The sequence below is a fragment of the Hoplias malabaricus genome, chromosome X2 (genome assembly GCF_029633855.1).
Source record: "Hoplias malabaricus isolate fHopMal1 chromosome X2, fHopMal1.hap1, whole genome shotgun sequence".
Taxonomy (NCBI): Eukaryota; Metazoa; Chordata; class Actinopteri; order Characiformes; family Erythrinidae; genus Hoplias; species Hoplias malabaricus.
The window spans coordinates 17812152-17824900 of record NC_089819.1 but is presented as its reverse complement, the minus strand read 5'-3'; the positions used below and the strand labels follow the sequence as shown (position 1 = coordinate 17824900).

General features: G+C 43.3%; 1 protein-coding gene across 2 annotated transcripts; it reads left to right on the top strand.

Moving 5' to 3' along the window:
• The first annotated feature begins 329 nt into the window (after positions 1-329).
• LOC136677315 (cilia- and flagella-associated protein 95-like) lies at positions 330-8576 on the top strand. 2 transcript variants are annotated; one of them, XM_066654827.1, is made up of 6 exons: positions 330-448; positions 835-946; positions 1047-1168; positions 1721-1783; positions 2698-2758; positions 8157-8576. In XM_066654827.1, exons 1-6 carry the CDS (start codon positions 393-395, stop codon positions 8331-8333), a joined length of 591 nt encoding a protein of 196 aa, XP_066510924.1. In that variant the 5' UTR covers positions 330-392; the 3' UTR covers positions 8334-8576. The 2 variants fall into 2 exon arrangements, with proteins under 2 accessions (XP_066510924.1, XP_066510925.1); XM_066654828.1 differs by lacking the exon at positions 330-448 and adding an exon at positions 658-769.
• The last annotated feature ends 4173 nt before the right edge of the window (positions 8577-12749 follow it).

The window sequence follows — 12749 nt, the reverse complement described above, 5'->3', positions numbered from 1 at the left end:
AGATAAACACAATGTCAAGACTGTCCAATAGGAACAGAGCTGAGGTAGATTCCTATTGAACAGTCTTCAACTTTGGGCAGCTGGCTACCTGAGAAAAGTTGCTTGGTGGAGTAGTCCCCATGTTCTTGTTCATGTACAAAGCAGGTATGATGATATGCAGAGCAACAAATGGACAATACTCTCTTTAAATTTAGAACTACAAACTGTACTTGTATGGTACATGCAGCTTATAAAATTGAAAGTGAGTGTAGAATATTCCTTTACTTATTCAGTTTTTCATTCATCCATTCATATGGCAGTCGCGCGTGCGCGCTCTCCCATTTGTCATAGTAACACCGCGTCTTAGTTACACAACGAGAGAAACCCAAGAACTTTGAAAGGCTGAGTTACAAATGGCTCACTGCTCCCTACCTAGGCTACGGACACTGCACTCTATGTTACATTACAGGTAATAAAATGACGGCTTATAACGTACCACATGTCGAATGAAAACCCTTTTATGTTCAGCCATAAGCTGCACGAATCTTCAGTATACTTAGTAAACTATTTTGAATGAGAGTTATGGTATCCTGACCTAGTGTACTAGCTAAGGAGTAGAGAGTCGTTTGAAATTCAGCCCCCGCGGCTAAAGCCCTGTCAAAAATTTCTTTCTTCAGTGTTTTTGAAAGCTATAAATATACCGTATAAATATTCAGTGGTCTTTCATACTCATTCACTAGTCTGTTTATGTCGAGATGAATTACAGCAGATCAACTTTAATTTTTAACTGGTAAGTATTGCAAGTACGTTACTAATATATTAGTCCTAAATGATAATGTCTTTATTTTCACACAGGCACAAGCACAGAGAGGCTGAACCCAAAGATTATGATATCACAGCATGTACAGATGGACAGAAGAAATTACACAAGTCTACATACAAATATTTTGGGACGTGTATTGATGCTGTAAGTGCAGCACAGCTACAGAGGCCATACATATACCACGTATAAAAGGTTTAGAAATCATTCATTTCTGTGGTATATTGAGTCAGTGCCAATTTTTCAGGACTGGAGCACAACAGCTGAAACACAGATGTCTCAGTATGTCTTAAAGAAGGACTATGAGACCAAAGAGACTCCCAAATCTATGGTGCATGCTGGTTTAATCCAGACCTTGGTGTTTGACAGGTAAATAATTTTTATTCAGATTTTTTCCAGATTATAAAATAATTAAAATTCCTTTTATTTCCTTTTATGTTCTTTTTTTATTTTAAAAGGTTTTAGAATATCACCAAATGTTTCATCTTACAAATGTAATTTCCAGAAAAGTCAGGACATTGTGTAAAATGCAATAAAAACATTCATCTGTGATTTGTCCATACTCTTGAAGCAATGCACAAAATACAATAAGACTTTGTGTGTGTGTGTGTGTGTGTGTGTGTGTGTGTGTGTGAATATTAAAAGTATGAAAGGAGCATTCACCAAAAGATCAGAATTTGTAAACAAAAAATATTCTGACACACTTAACTATGAGAAACTGAATGAGAGAAATGTCAGGCTAAACACATTGCAAAATTAACAGTGCAAAATTATAGATAAAGTATATAAATATATATATATATATATATATATATATATATATATATATATATATATATATATATATATATATATATATATATATAAAGTGTGTGTTCTTATTTTAATATGTTTTCTTTTATGTATTTATTTATTTTGCAGAGATGCAGAAATAACTGGATGCCAATCCATTCTACCCCGCCATCCACCAGGGCATAATGAAATGTAAGTAGAATTCCAAGCCTTGCTGTTATGTACATATGCAAGACATCTACTGAGGCACTTTATTTTATTTTGATATGTGGTTTCTATGATAGAGGGTATTCCACTAGTCGAGCTTTCCAATTTAGCTGGATATATAAAGCCCAGTGTGAATTGTCCAATAGGGCGATCTCCTAACTCTTCTTTTATTGGTAAAGCTTGACTTGACTTAGCTATATCTGGTTAAGTCAAATTCTTAGAGATGTGGGCACAGGTTTTTTGTATTAAATTATTTTAATTTAATTTAATTTTTATATATTTTAATAATTATCATTTTAGAAAATAATTTTAAATGCTCAATTTTCTCAGTCTGACTGTATGTTAAAAATAAATTGGTCTCCTAAGGTAGCTTTCACATAGCAAATAGACCTTAGTAAAAATCCTGCTTTGTGGAATACCCACCTATTTATTAACAACCGACGACAAGGCTGTTGCTACTGTGGAGTCCAGTAGAGGGTGATGCTCAGCAGAGCTCAGAAGAATTAGGTGCTTGAACACTTACAAGAAGAATAGCAAGAAATTCTTGTTCTGTCCACTTAAATAATATAGGTTGTAATAAACCATTAATACATTCTGTTGCATTATGTGACAAACCAAATTAAACAACATTTTTAAAAATTGTTATTCCTCATGCCTCTTCCACCCGTTTTAAAATGCCATAATACTGAAAAAGAGAATTTAATCTCACACTTAAATTGATGAATATTGTTAGCATAGGCCCCAATCTGGGTTTCAGTTTTAATATGCATCTAAATTATGCTGACTATTAGGAGATCTGCTAATATAAAACTTAGATTCAGTACAGATTGCCTTACAAGACTGAGCTTACATAAGATTTACTCGAGAATCTAATGCTTATTGTATAAATTTGATTACAGGGAATTGTGTACTACATATGCACTAGATTACCTTCCCCTACGTTTTACAATCAAGGACACAGTGAGTACATGAAATTATATGTGTTTATTATTGAGAGGTTTCTTTTATTTAGACTTAATATCAGCTTTCAAGGGGATAATATCCACATTTTGGCAAAAGCATAGTTTCCAAAAAGCGTATTAATGTTAAGATCATAGAGAGTGCTCTGTGTGAGGCTTGTTGTACCATTTAACAATCATTTTGATAAGGGATATGTAAAACCTTGAGAAATATAATTAGCCATTTAATTTACCCCAAATGAGATTTGTGTTTCTTTAGTCATATTTGTACTGTTTATCTTTTCTTTTTTATTGCTAACTGCTGCCATATGAGTAATATGGTCTGTAATTCTCACAGTAGCAGAGTTTCTTCAGCAGGCAGCTTACCTCTGAGCCCTGAAGGACTACATGCGCTTCATGTTAAAGCTTGCTTCCACAAAGTCACTCTTCATTTTGAAAAGGAAATAAAGATACACAGAACTGTACAAAGTTGCTCAGGAGTGTTATTTGTTTAGGGTCCAAGAATTTCATGGGCAGTCAAGTTTTACAAGGACCCTCTAAAATTGCATCTTTTGTAATCAATCCCATATCAAAAGGACTCGAACATGTACTGTAATTGTCACATCTTGGCACTTTCTTGTTTATTTTCCCCTTCCATGTGGCTCTGTCTTTGTTGTTTTTCCTATCTCCGCCCTCGCTCCACCTTGTTTCCGCCTCCTTGTCATTGTCTTTCGTTATCTGTGTCAGGTGTTTCTTATTAGTTCGTATATTTAAGTCATCTTCCCTCACTTCCTGGTATCGGTCATTTTGTTTTCGTTGTCGTTTGTTGTGTTTTCGTCCTCGCTCTTACCCGTCTCTCTTGCCTGTTTCCTGCCCGAGTCCTCTAGTGTCGTTTCCTTCTTTCTCCCTGTAAAGCCGTGCCATTATTATAGTATTTGTTTCTTGTTTCTCGTTTCTGGTTTCTCGTTCGCTCTCTTACTCCTTTCATGACCCTCTAGTTTGTTTGTGTTTTGTAGTGTTTGTATCTCTAGCTTGCCCTGTCTCCTGCTCTTCCCTATGTTTATTAGTCATGCTATTTCGTGTTTCTTGTCAAGTTGGTTTGTTGTGTTTTCTCTTTATTAAATCATCTGTGTTGTAGCGAGTGTGTCCGCCTCCCGTAAATCTACTCCTCACGTCCCCTGCGTGACAGAATGACCGATCAGTATAAGGACACAGCTAGCACGGACTACCCGTTTAAAAGAGGTGTTATTCGCAGAACTCCATTCCGCACAGGCCCCAAAGATCCAATGGAGGAGGCTTTAAGGGTGGCCTCGGAGTGGAGTCAACGGCTCCAGAACATGCCCGGCGCGGATAATTATCTTCGTCATAAGGACTCGTTTCAGGAATCGAGTAGTTGCTCCAGCGGGAATCGACGGATCCGGAGGATAAAGCGGGCTGGAGTCTCCCCTTCGCTGGAGGATTATCCCCTCAGGTCCGGGGAAATTCTTGGGGGGGGGGTTAAGGGTAGGGGCTGTTAGCCTCCTACCTCAGGACGACGGAGGTGAGGCTAACAGGGGCGCACCTCTGGGGGAATCCCTCAAGAGTGCGCCCATCGGTGCCCCTAAACCCGATAAATCCTCAACTCGTGCTCGGCGAGCAGCACAAGCACCTGCCTCGCTGGACGTCTCGGTTCCAGTCTCCGAGATCACGGCGCCAACGGCTGCTCCAGTCTCCGTAAGCGCGGCTCCTCCAGCCGCTCCTGTCTTCGTGAGTGCAGCGCCCGCCTCTCCTGTTTCCAAAAACGGTGCTGCAGTCCCTTCTGCCGGCCAGGAGAAGCTGGCAAGCCTCATGGCAGATCTGGAAGCTCTTAAGAGAGCGGCGTCTCCTGCCGTTTCTGTTCCTATGAGAGCGGCGCCTACGGCCGCTCCTGTTCCTGGAAGAGCAGCACCTACGGCCGCGCCTGTCTTCGTAAGCGCGGCGCCAACGGACGCTTCTGTCTCCCTGAGCGCGGCGCCTACGGCCACGCCTATCTCCCTGAGCGCGGCGCCTCCGGCCGCGCCTGTTTTCATGAGCTCGGCGCCTCCGGCCGCGCCTGTTTTCCTGAGCGCGGCGCCTCCGGCCGCGCCTGTCTCCGTGGACGACGTCGCAGATCCTTCTGCCTCCGTGGACGTCATCGCACATCCTCCTGCCTCCATGGACGATGTAGCAGATTCCTCTGCCTCCGTGGATGTCGTCGCACATCCTTCTGACTCCGTGGACGACGTCGCAGATTCCTCTGCCTCCGTGGACGTCGTCGCAGTCTCTCATGTCTCCGTGGACGACGTCGCAGATCCTTCTGCCTCCGTGAACGTCGTCGCACATCCTTCTGCCTCCGTGTACGACGTCGCAGATTCCTCTGTCTCCGTGGACGACGTCGCAGATTCCTCTGCCTCCGTGGACGACGTTGCAGATTCCTCTGCCTCCGTGGACGTCGTCGCAGATCCTTCTGCCTCCGTGGATGACGTCGTAGATTCCTCTGCCTCCGTGAACGTCGTCGCACATCCTTCTGCCTCCGTGGACGACGTCGCAGATCCTTCTGCCTCCGTGGACGTCGTCGCAGATCCTTCTGCCTCCATGGACGACGTCGCACATCCCTCTGCCTCCGTGGACGTCGTCGCAGATCCCTCTGCCTCCCTGGACGTCGTCGCAGATCCCTCTGCCTCCGTGGACGTCGTCGCACATCCCTCTGCCTCCGTGAACGTCGTCGCACATCCCTCTGCCTCCGTGAATGTCGTCGCACATCCCTCTGCCTCCGTGAACGTCGTCGCACATCCCTCTGCCTCCGTGAACGTCGTCGCACATCCCTCTGCCTCCATGAATGTTGTCGCACATCCCTCTGCCTCCGTGGACGTCGTCGCAGTTCCGCCTGCCTCCGTGGACGTCGCCGCAGGTTCCCCTGTCTCCGTGGACGTCGCCGCAGGTTCCCCTGTCTCCATGGACGTCGCCGCAGGACCTCCTGTCTCCATGAGTGCGGCTCCCTCAGCCACTCCTACTCCTGTGACTTTGGCTTCGGCCGCTTTTGAGCCTGAGACTGTGACTACGGCCGTTTCTGCCCCTGAGTCTGTGGCTACGGCCGTTTCTGCCCCTGAGACTGTGGCTACGGCCGTTTCTGCTCCTGAGACTGTGGCCTCCCTGGACGTCGTCGCAGATCCCTCTGCCTCCGTGGACGTCATCGCACATCCCTCTGCCTCCGTGAACGTCGTCGCACATCCCTCTGCCTCCGTGAAAGTCGTCGCACATCCCTCTGCCTCCGTGAACGTCGTCGCACATCTCTCTGCCTCCGTGAACGTCGTCGCACATCCCTCTGCCTCCATGAATGTCGTCGCACATCCCTCTGCCTCCGTGGACGTCGTCGCAGTTCCGCCTGCCTCCGTGGACGTCGTCGCAGTTCCGCCTGCCTCCGTGGACGTCGTCGCAGTTCCGCCTGCCTCCGTGGACGTCGTCGCAGTTCCGCCTGTCTCTGTGGACGTCGCCGCAGGTTCCCCTGTCTCCGTGGACGTCGCCGCAGGTTCCCCTGTCTCAGTGGACGTCGCCGCAGGACCTCCTGTCTCCATGAGTGCGGCTCCCTCAGCCACTCCTACTCCTGTGACTTTGGCTTCGGCCGTTTCTGCCCCTGAGACTGTGACTACGGCCGTTTCTGCCCCTGAGACTGTGGCTACGGCCGTTTCTGCCCCTGTGACTGTGGCTACGGCCGTTTCTGCACCCGAGACTGGGGCTACGGCTGCTCCCGGTCTAACCCGTAGGACGGCCCCAAGGACTTCGGGGCCGATCCCCAGAACTGTGCCCAGGCTGGCTTCTCGGACTTCTCCACAGACACATGCCAGTCCTGGGTACCAACCACCTATTGTCTTTGTTCCTGTATCTGTTCCTGTCCTGATTCCTGTATCTCTTTTTGTCCCTGTACCTGTGTCTGTTTTTGTTTCTGTTCCGGTACCTGTCACCGTGTTCGTCTCTATCCCTGTAAAAGTCCTGGTCCCAGTTCCCTTGCCTCAAGTCCAGCCTATGTTCCAGTCCAGTGTCTGTCCCTCTATTTCCAGAATAGTCCAGTCCCCTGTTAGTCCTGTCCGGTCTCATGTTCAGTCACAGTTTAAACCCATTGTCCAGACCCATGTCCAGTTCCCAGTCCCGTCACGTGTATCTGCTCCTTTCCAGTCTCAGTTTCCGTTTAGTGTTCAATCAAATGTCCAGTCTATCTTTCAGTCCCCTGTCTCTACTCCTGTCTTCTCTCGTTCCCCATCTGTTCTTTCTAGTTCTGTCCGATGTCTGTTTAAGTCCAGTCTCTTACCTCCATTTCCTGTCCTATCATAAGTCTTCTAGTTTCGTTTTTTGTCTTGTTCTTCTGGCCCCCTCCTGCGCCAGCTCCTGGAGAGTCTATTTTTTTGCGCTCCGGGAGTTGCGCGTCTTGGGGGGGGCGTCTGTCACATCTTGGCACTTTCTTGTTTATTTTCCCCTTCCATGTGGCTCTGTCTTTGTTGTTTTTCCTATCTCCGCCCTCGCTCCACCTTGTTTCCGCCTCCTTGTCATTGTCTTTCGTTGTCTGTGTCAGGTGTTTCTTATTAGTTCGTATATTTAAGTCATCTTCCCTCACTTCCTGGTATCGGTCATTTTGTTTTCGTTGTCGTTTGTTGTGTTTTCGTCCTCGCTCTTACCCGTCTCTCTTGCCTGTTTCCTGCCCGAGTCCTCTAGTGTCGTTTCCTTCTTTCTGCCTGTAAAGCCGTGCCGTTATTATAGTGTTTGTTTCTTGTTTCTCGTTTCTGGTTTCTCGTTCGCTCTCTTACTCCTTTCATGACCCTCTAGTTCGTTTGTGTTTTGTAGTGTTTGTATCTCTAGCTTGCTCTGTGTCCTGCTCTACCCTATGTTTATTAGTCATGCTATTTCGTGTTTCTTGTCAAGTTCGTTTGTTGTGTTTTCTCTTTATTAAATCATCTGTGTTGTAGCGAGTGTGTCCGCCTCCCATAAATCTACTCCTCACGTCCCCTGCGTGACAGTAATAGTATTGTAATAGTTGACACGGGTGATATGTACATACAAATACAAATGTGTATTTGTAGGTGAGCATGAAATTCATCAAGCTTTGGTTTTCTTTTGGCAATGATATTTTTCATTGTTGTGCTGTTTTGCTGTCAGTCTCACATCACCACATCTTTGTGGAGAAATGTGAACTATTTTCATGGCAACAGTTGCTCACTAGCAGCTCAACATAATGTAATATTTCAGTGAGTCAAAGGGGTATCCTAGTTAATATGAAAACATTTAGTAGCCAGTGGAATACATAAATAAAACAAATATGATTAACATAAAAAGTGATTTGTGCTTAAATGGTGTGTACATAACCATATTCCTTAACCTCATACTGGCATTTAATGTTCTCAAACTGTTGTGCCTCTGGCTCCTGTTTGTAGATGCCAGTAAAGACTGTTCAGGACCAGATGGTTGATTTCAGAAGACGTCAGTCTCACTTCACTGATGTGGCAGACCACCGGCGCTGGGGGCGTAATGCATGGCAGGACGTGCACGAGCTTCAGCCAGGGGTCAGAGGAGTCATGAAGCCATTGTATAGTGATGTCATTTCTGGATAACTTTAGGCGTATTATCCTTTTTTGTTTGCTTTCTCCTTTCAGATGTAGCTGTGTAGTATTTGCTGTATATATTTGGACATTGTTTTCATGGTTGTTGCTATTAATATTAATACAATTGTATGGAAAAAGTTTGTTACTGGTCAAATGACACATTATTTTGATTTTCAAAGTCAAAATAAATGTACATCACGTACCACTCCAGACACCAACTCAAGCCACCCCATTTATTCATTCATTATCTGTAACCACTTATCCAATTCAGGGTCGTGGTGGGTCCAGAGCCTACCTGGAATCATTGGGCGTAAGGCGGGAATACACCCTGGAGGGGGCGCCAGTCCTTCACAGGGCAACACACACAGTCACACATTCACTCACACACACGGACACATTGGAGTCGCCAATCCACCTTCCAACGTGTGTTTTTGGACTGTGGGAGGAAACCGGAGCACCCGGAGGAAACCAACGCGGACACGGGGAGAACACACCAACTCCTCACAGACAGTCACCTGGACCGGGAATCGAACCTGGAGCTGTTTGACTGCGACACTACCTGCTGCGCCACCGTGCCGCCCCATGCCACAACAATTAAACTCAAATGTATTAAATGGAGTTACAAATCGTGAACACCTCTACAGAGAGTTCTGTTCTTCTGCTCCACAGCCAAATGTCTAGGCCTTTTACCCCTCTTACTGAAAAAAGCATTTAGCACGGTAGCAACAGGGCAATAGGTTCATGTGCAGCTGTATCAGAGCAACCCACTTTAAAGTATCTTAAAGTAGCTGAGTTCACTAATTTAAGTTTCTAGGAGGTTCTTCAGACTTATGGACATATAGGGTTCAACCCACACACATCACAGGCCAAGTGACTGCTGTAATTTATTCACTGTCCCTTTGGGAACTGACCTGTACATCAGCCAGATAAATCAATCCCCCAGTTTGCTCTCTAAAGAGGCTCCAACTTCCCTGCTTTACTGTTCCACCTGTTCCATCCATTATCCTCCATTCATTTAGGGAGTCTCATGTTCTGCATACACACAAATTTTGAGCTTCTCTCTCCATTTACAGAGAAGCTTTAACTTCCATCAGCACAGATTGGAACTACATTGAATGGGAAAACCTATACTGCTTTATGGATATCATCTGAGCATGAGTTTCTTGATGCATAACTGTTGCTACCAGGGCCAGTGGGTAGTTTCTCTCCTAGAGACAGTGACATCATTTTCCTCTGACAGTTTATGGCTTTCCTTTTTTAAGAGAAGGTCCCATGCCATCACAGTGGAGACAACCGCAACAGCCTGACTGACAATTATTCACCCACATAAAGCAAGTGGTTGTGTATTTTTGGAACAAAGAATCTGGCCTGTGCATTGCTCAGCGCAAACGTTTCAAGCTGACTTCCATTTATACATTACAAAATATTCTATTAAAAATAACCTCTTAAATGAGCAATCCTGAGCAAAAGCTCACAGAAGTTGTTTAGAGTTTAGGCACCAGTTAGTATTGTTGAAATATGCTTCAGGCAATTTTAAAAGAAGCTGGTGCACTCATAGCGTTGGTGCTGATTTATGTTCCAAACTCAGAAGTAATTCGTTTTAACTTGACCATTCTTCAGTCTTTCCTATTTATTTAGAATTAAATAGGCTCAGTGTTTGTTACTGTGTCTTTAAAACAGGGTTTATGTAACAGCACTGTTCTGATTGGCTGCCCAGTGTTGTGCCTCATTCAAGAAGCAGCCTGGACAGAACCATTCATTATAATTTCAATATGAATGGGCAAAACTGCTGTAGGATATTCTCCTCTAAGCAAGTTGAGCTGTTCAATGATGTTGTATTAGTGTCTGTTTGAAAAATAAAGCAGTGGCTTCTTTCACATGTCTCAGAAAGTGGGCAAACCGTTTGTTTTGTCAGGGCCAGGGAGTGTAATCAGGTCTGTACAAGTTCTTGTCCATCTGTTTCTCTGCACTTATACATCCTTCTTTTCCGTTATTGTTCATTTCTGCTGTGCTCCTTAAAGTGGGCTTTCGTTCTGAGCATAAACATACCACTTTTCCAAACTAGAGACATTCTGTCACTCAATTGGGAACTGATGGCAAGAAGCTGAGACAGCGTGTGGAAATATAAAGCACTGTTCATTTCCTGTACTTCTTCAATGACTGCAATGAACTAGAATGTCTTTTCATCTAGTGAGAACATATCTGAGAAAGTTATTACTAAGACACCACTCCTTAGAAACAAGATGAACTTAGCATTTTGGGGCAAGTGCATAAAGATTTAAGGCTTCAGTAACTAGGATACTGTATGATTATGGCCTTTCCTGCATCGTTACTATTGGAATGTTAAATAACATAATTAACGTAAAAACATCAATGTAAAACATTATTTTTCTTCTTGGACAACAATACACAGGCAGACATCAGCTTATTTGTAACCTATGAACCCTTCTGGAACTGTTGCAATGGTTACACAAAAAGGGGAAATTCACTTACGAATGTATACATTTCTGTATAATTCATTCATTTTAATGTAAATAAACTCATTCAGAGTGGTTTAATATAAAATGATTCATGTAATTTCTTTACAGTGATGGTAAAAGGCACCAAGGTTGTGATGTAGCCAAGACCATTCAATCTACAGGGTCTTTGATAAATGATCAAAGTGTGTCATAATGATAACACAGGAAAGTACAATTTCAATTGGAGCCTATGCCTTAGAACCTCCTGCATTCATACTTCCAAGATGAAGGTTTTTTTTTTCAATAACATGTTTTAGGCCAAAATCTAATCAGAAAACCTTCTCATATTCTGGGAATTTACTTTATGACATTATATGTTTCGGACATCTGGTTCCTATCAATGCTGCTGTGAGCAGTTCTGACTAAGTGTCTCTATAACACATAAAACCAATGGATGACATGGTTCACAACATAATGGTTCAATTTTTTGAGACATTCTGGGACATCTGTGGAATTCCCCTTTTACATTTAGATAAATGGTGCGGACTGAGGCAGGTCACAGCGCAGTTCTTAGCTGGGTATAAACAGTGTCTGGAAACTATAGGACTTGGCAGTCTGTAATGCATAGATGTTAATGTTAGGGTTAGTGTTGAGCAAAAACAGTTCAGAAGCTCATATGTTGCAATGGTCAGTGTAATATGGTGGGTAACGTGCTGACTCGGCATGGCAGACCAGGGTTCAAATCAGTGCTCGGGTGAGCACACTACAGTACACCAGTAAGAGTCCTTGGGCACAGTTGTAAATAGCTCTAGGGAGCAGCATCTGCCTTATACTGTAAAGATACATTATGTCCTCTATATATCGCATAGCCCTAGAATAACCAAATAATGCTAAATTAAACACGACCTGCACTTATTTCTTAGGCAACACAACAAATCCACTAGGTTTAGTTCATTTTTCTACATCATCAGCACTCTCTCAACTACACAATAATTTTGTTGATAATTAATCAACTTAATTCACTATGACATTTTTTCCGATAATTTTTATATGGAAAGATTTTGTCTTGGAAAAGATGAATTTTAATGTGTCTTGATGTTCCACGGGTGTCTAAAATTCATCATGTCTGAGGATATATCTGTCAAGTGATATCATGATTTGCTTTTGGCTTTCAGGATATGTTCTAACAGCTTGAAAGGCTGGCCTTCTTGTATCAACATTCCTCTGATTATTGTTATTATTAGGCCTAAGGTGATTAATTGTTACATGAAATTAGTGCTTTACTTTAGTGCACAATCTACATCAAAAACTATTCCAAGTCTTAATCATAGCAAAAAAATAATTTTGACAAATGGACAAATATAGATCATTCAAAATGACTGAGAATAAAATCTTCCTTCCATTTACATATATTGAAACCTTTTTTTTTCATATCAAAAATTAATTTGACTTTTTTGGGGAACATTTGTTCAAACAATGACAGTGTGTCACTATAATATTTGATTTAGATGTAATATCAGACAGGGTCCCCATCCCGTTTATGTTCACATTCCCGATATGTGAAATACTTTGATACCATGCCCAGAGACAAACTGCTGTAGATCCAAAGGACAAATTGGTGCATAATAAAACATAGATATTTCCATGAAAAAGATTTTGAAGACGCTCTGCAAGATGTGAACAAAATTGAATGTGCTTTTTATAGCAATGAAATCTCCTTGTGTCCATAGTAACCAGATAGCTGGGAAGTTGATGAGAGACAGCTGGAGTGCATAAAGCTGACTATCATTTCTCTGTATCCTCAAAACTATCCTCAGTGATCCGCAACTTTGGCTTCATTTGTGGTTTTTGTTCTTCAGTTCATATCCTGAATTGACCTGACTTCACAGATAATGTACTAAATTGTACTTTGGAGTATGATATAACCCAGAGGTGCGGATTCATGCCCAAACTAGTTTGTGTGCTC

Coding starts and splice junctions, on each gene's coding strand:
- LOC136677315 (XM_066654827.1), top strand. CDS start 393: ATGGCTCACTGCTCCCTACCTAGGCTACGGACACTGCACTCTATGTTA. Junction 947..1,046: donor TTGGGACGTGTATTGATGCT/GTAAGTGCAGCA, acceptor CCAATTTTTCAG/GACTGGAGCACAACAGCTGA. Junction 1,784..2,697: donor CCACCAGGGCATAATGAAAT/GTAAGTAGAATT, acceptor ATTTGATTACAG/GGAATTGTGTACTACATATG.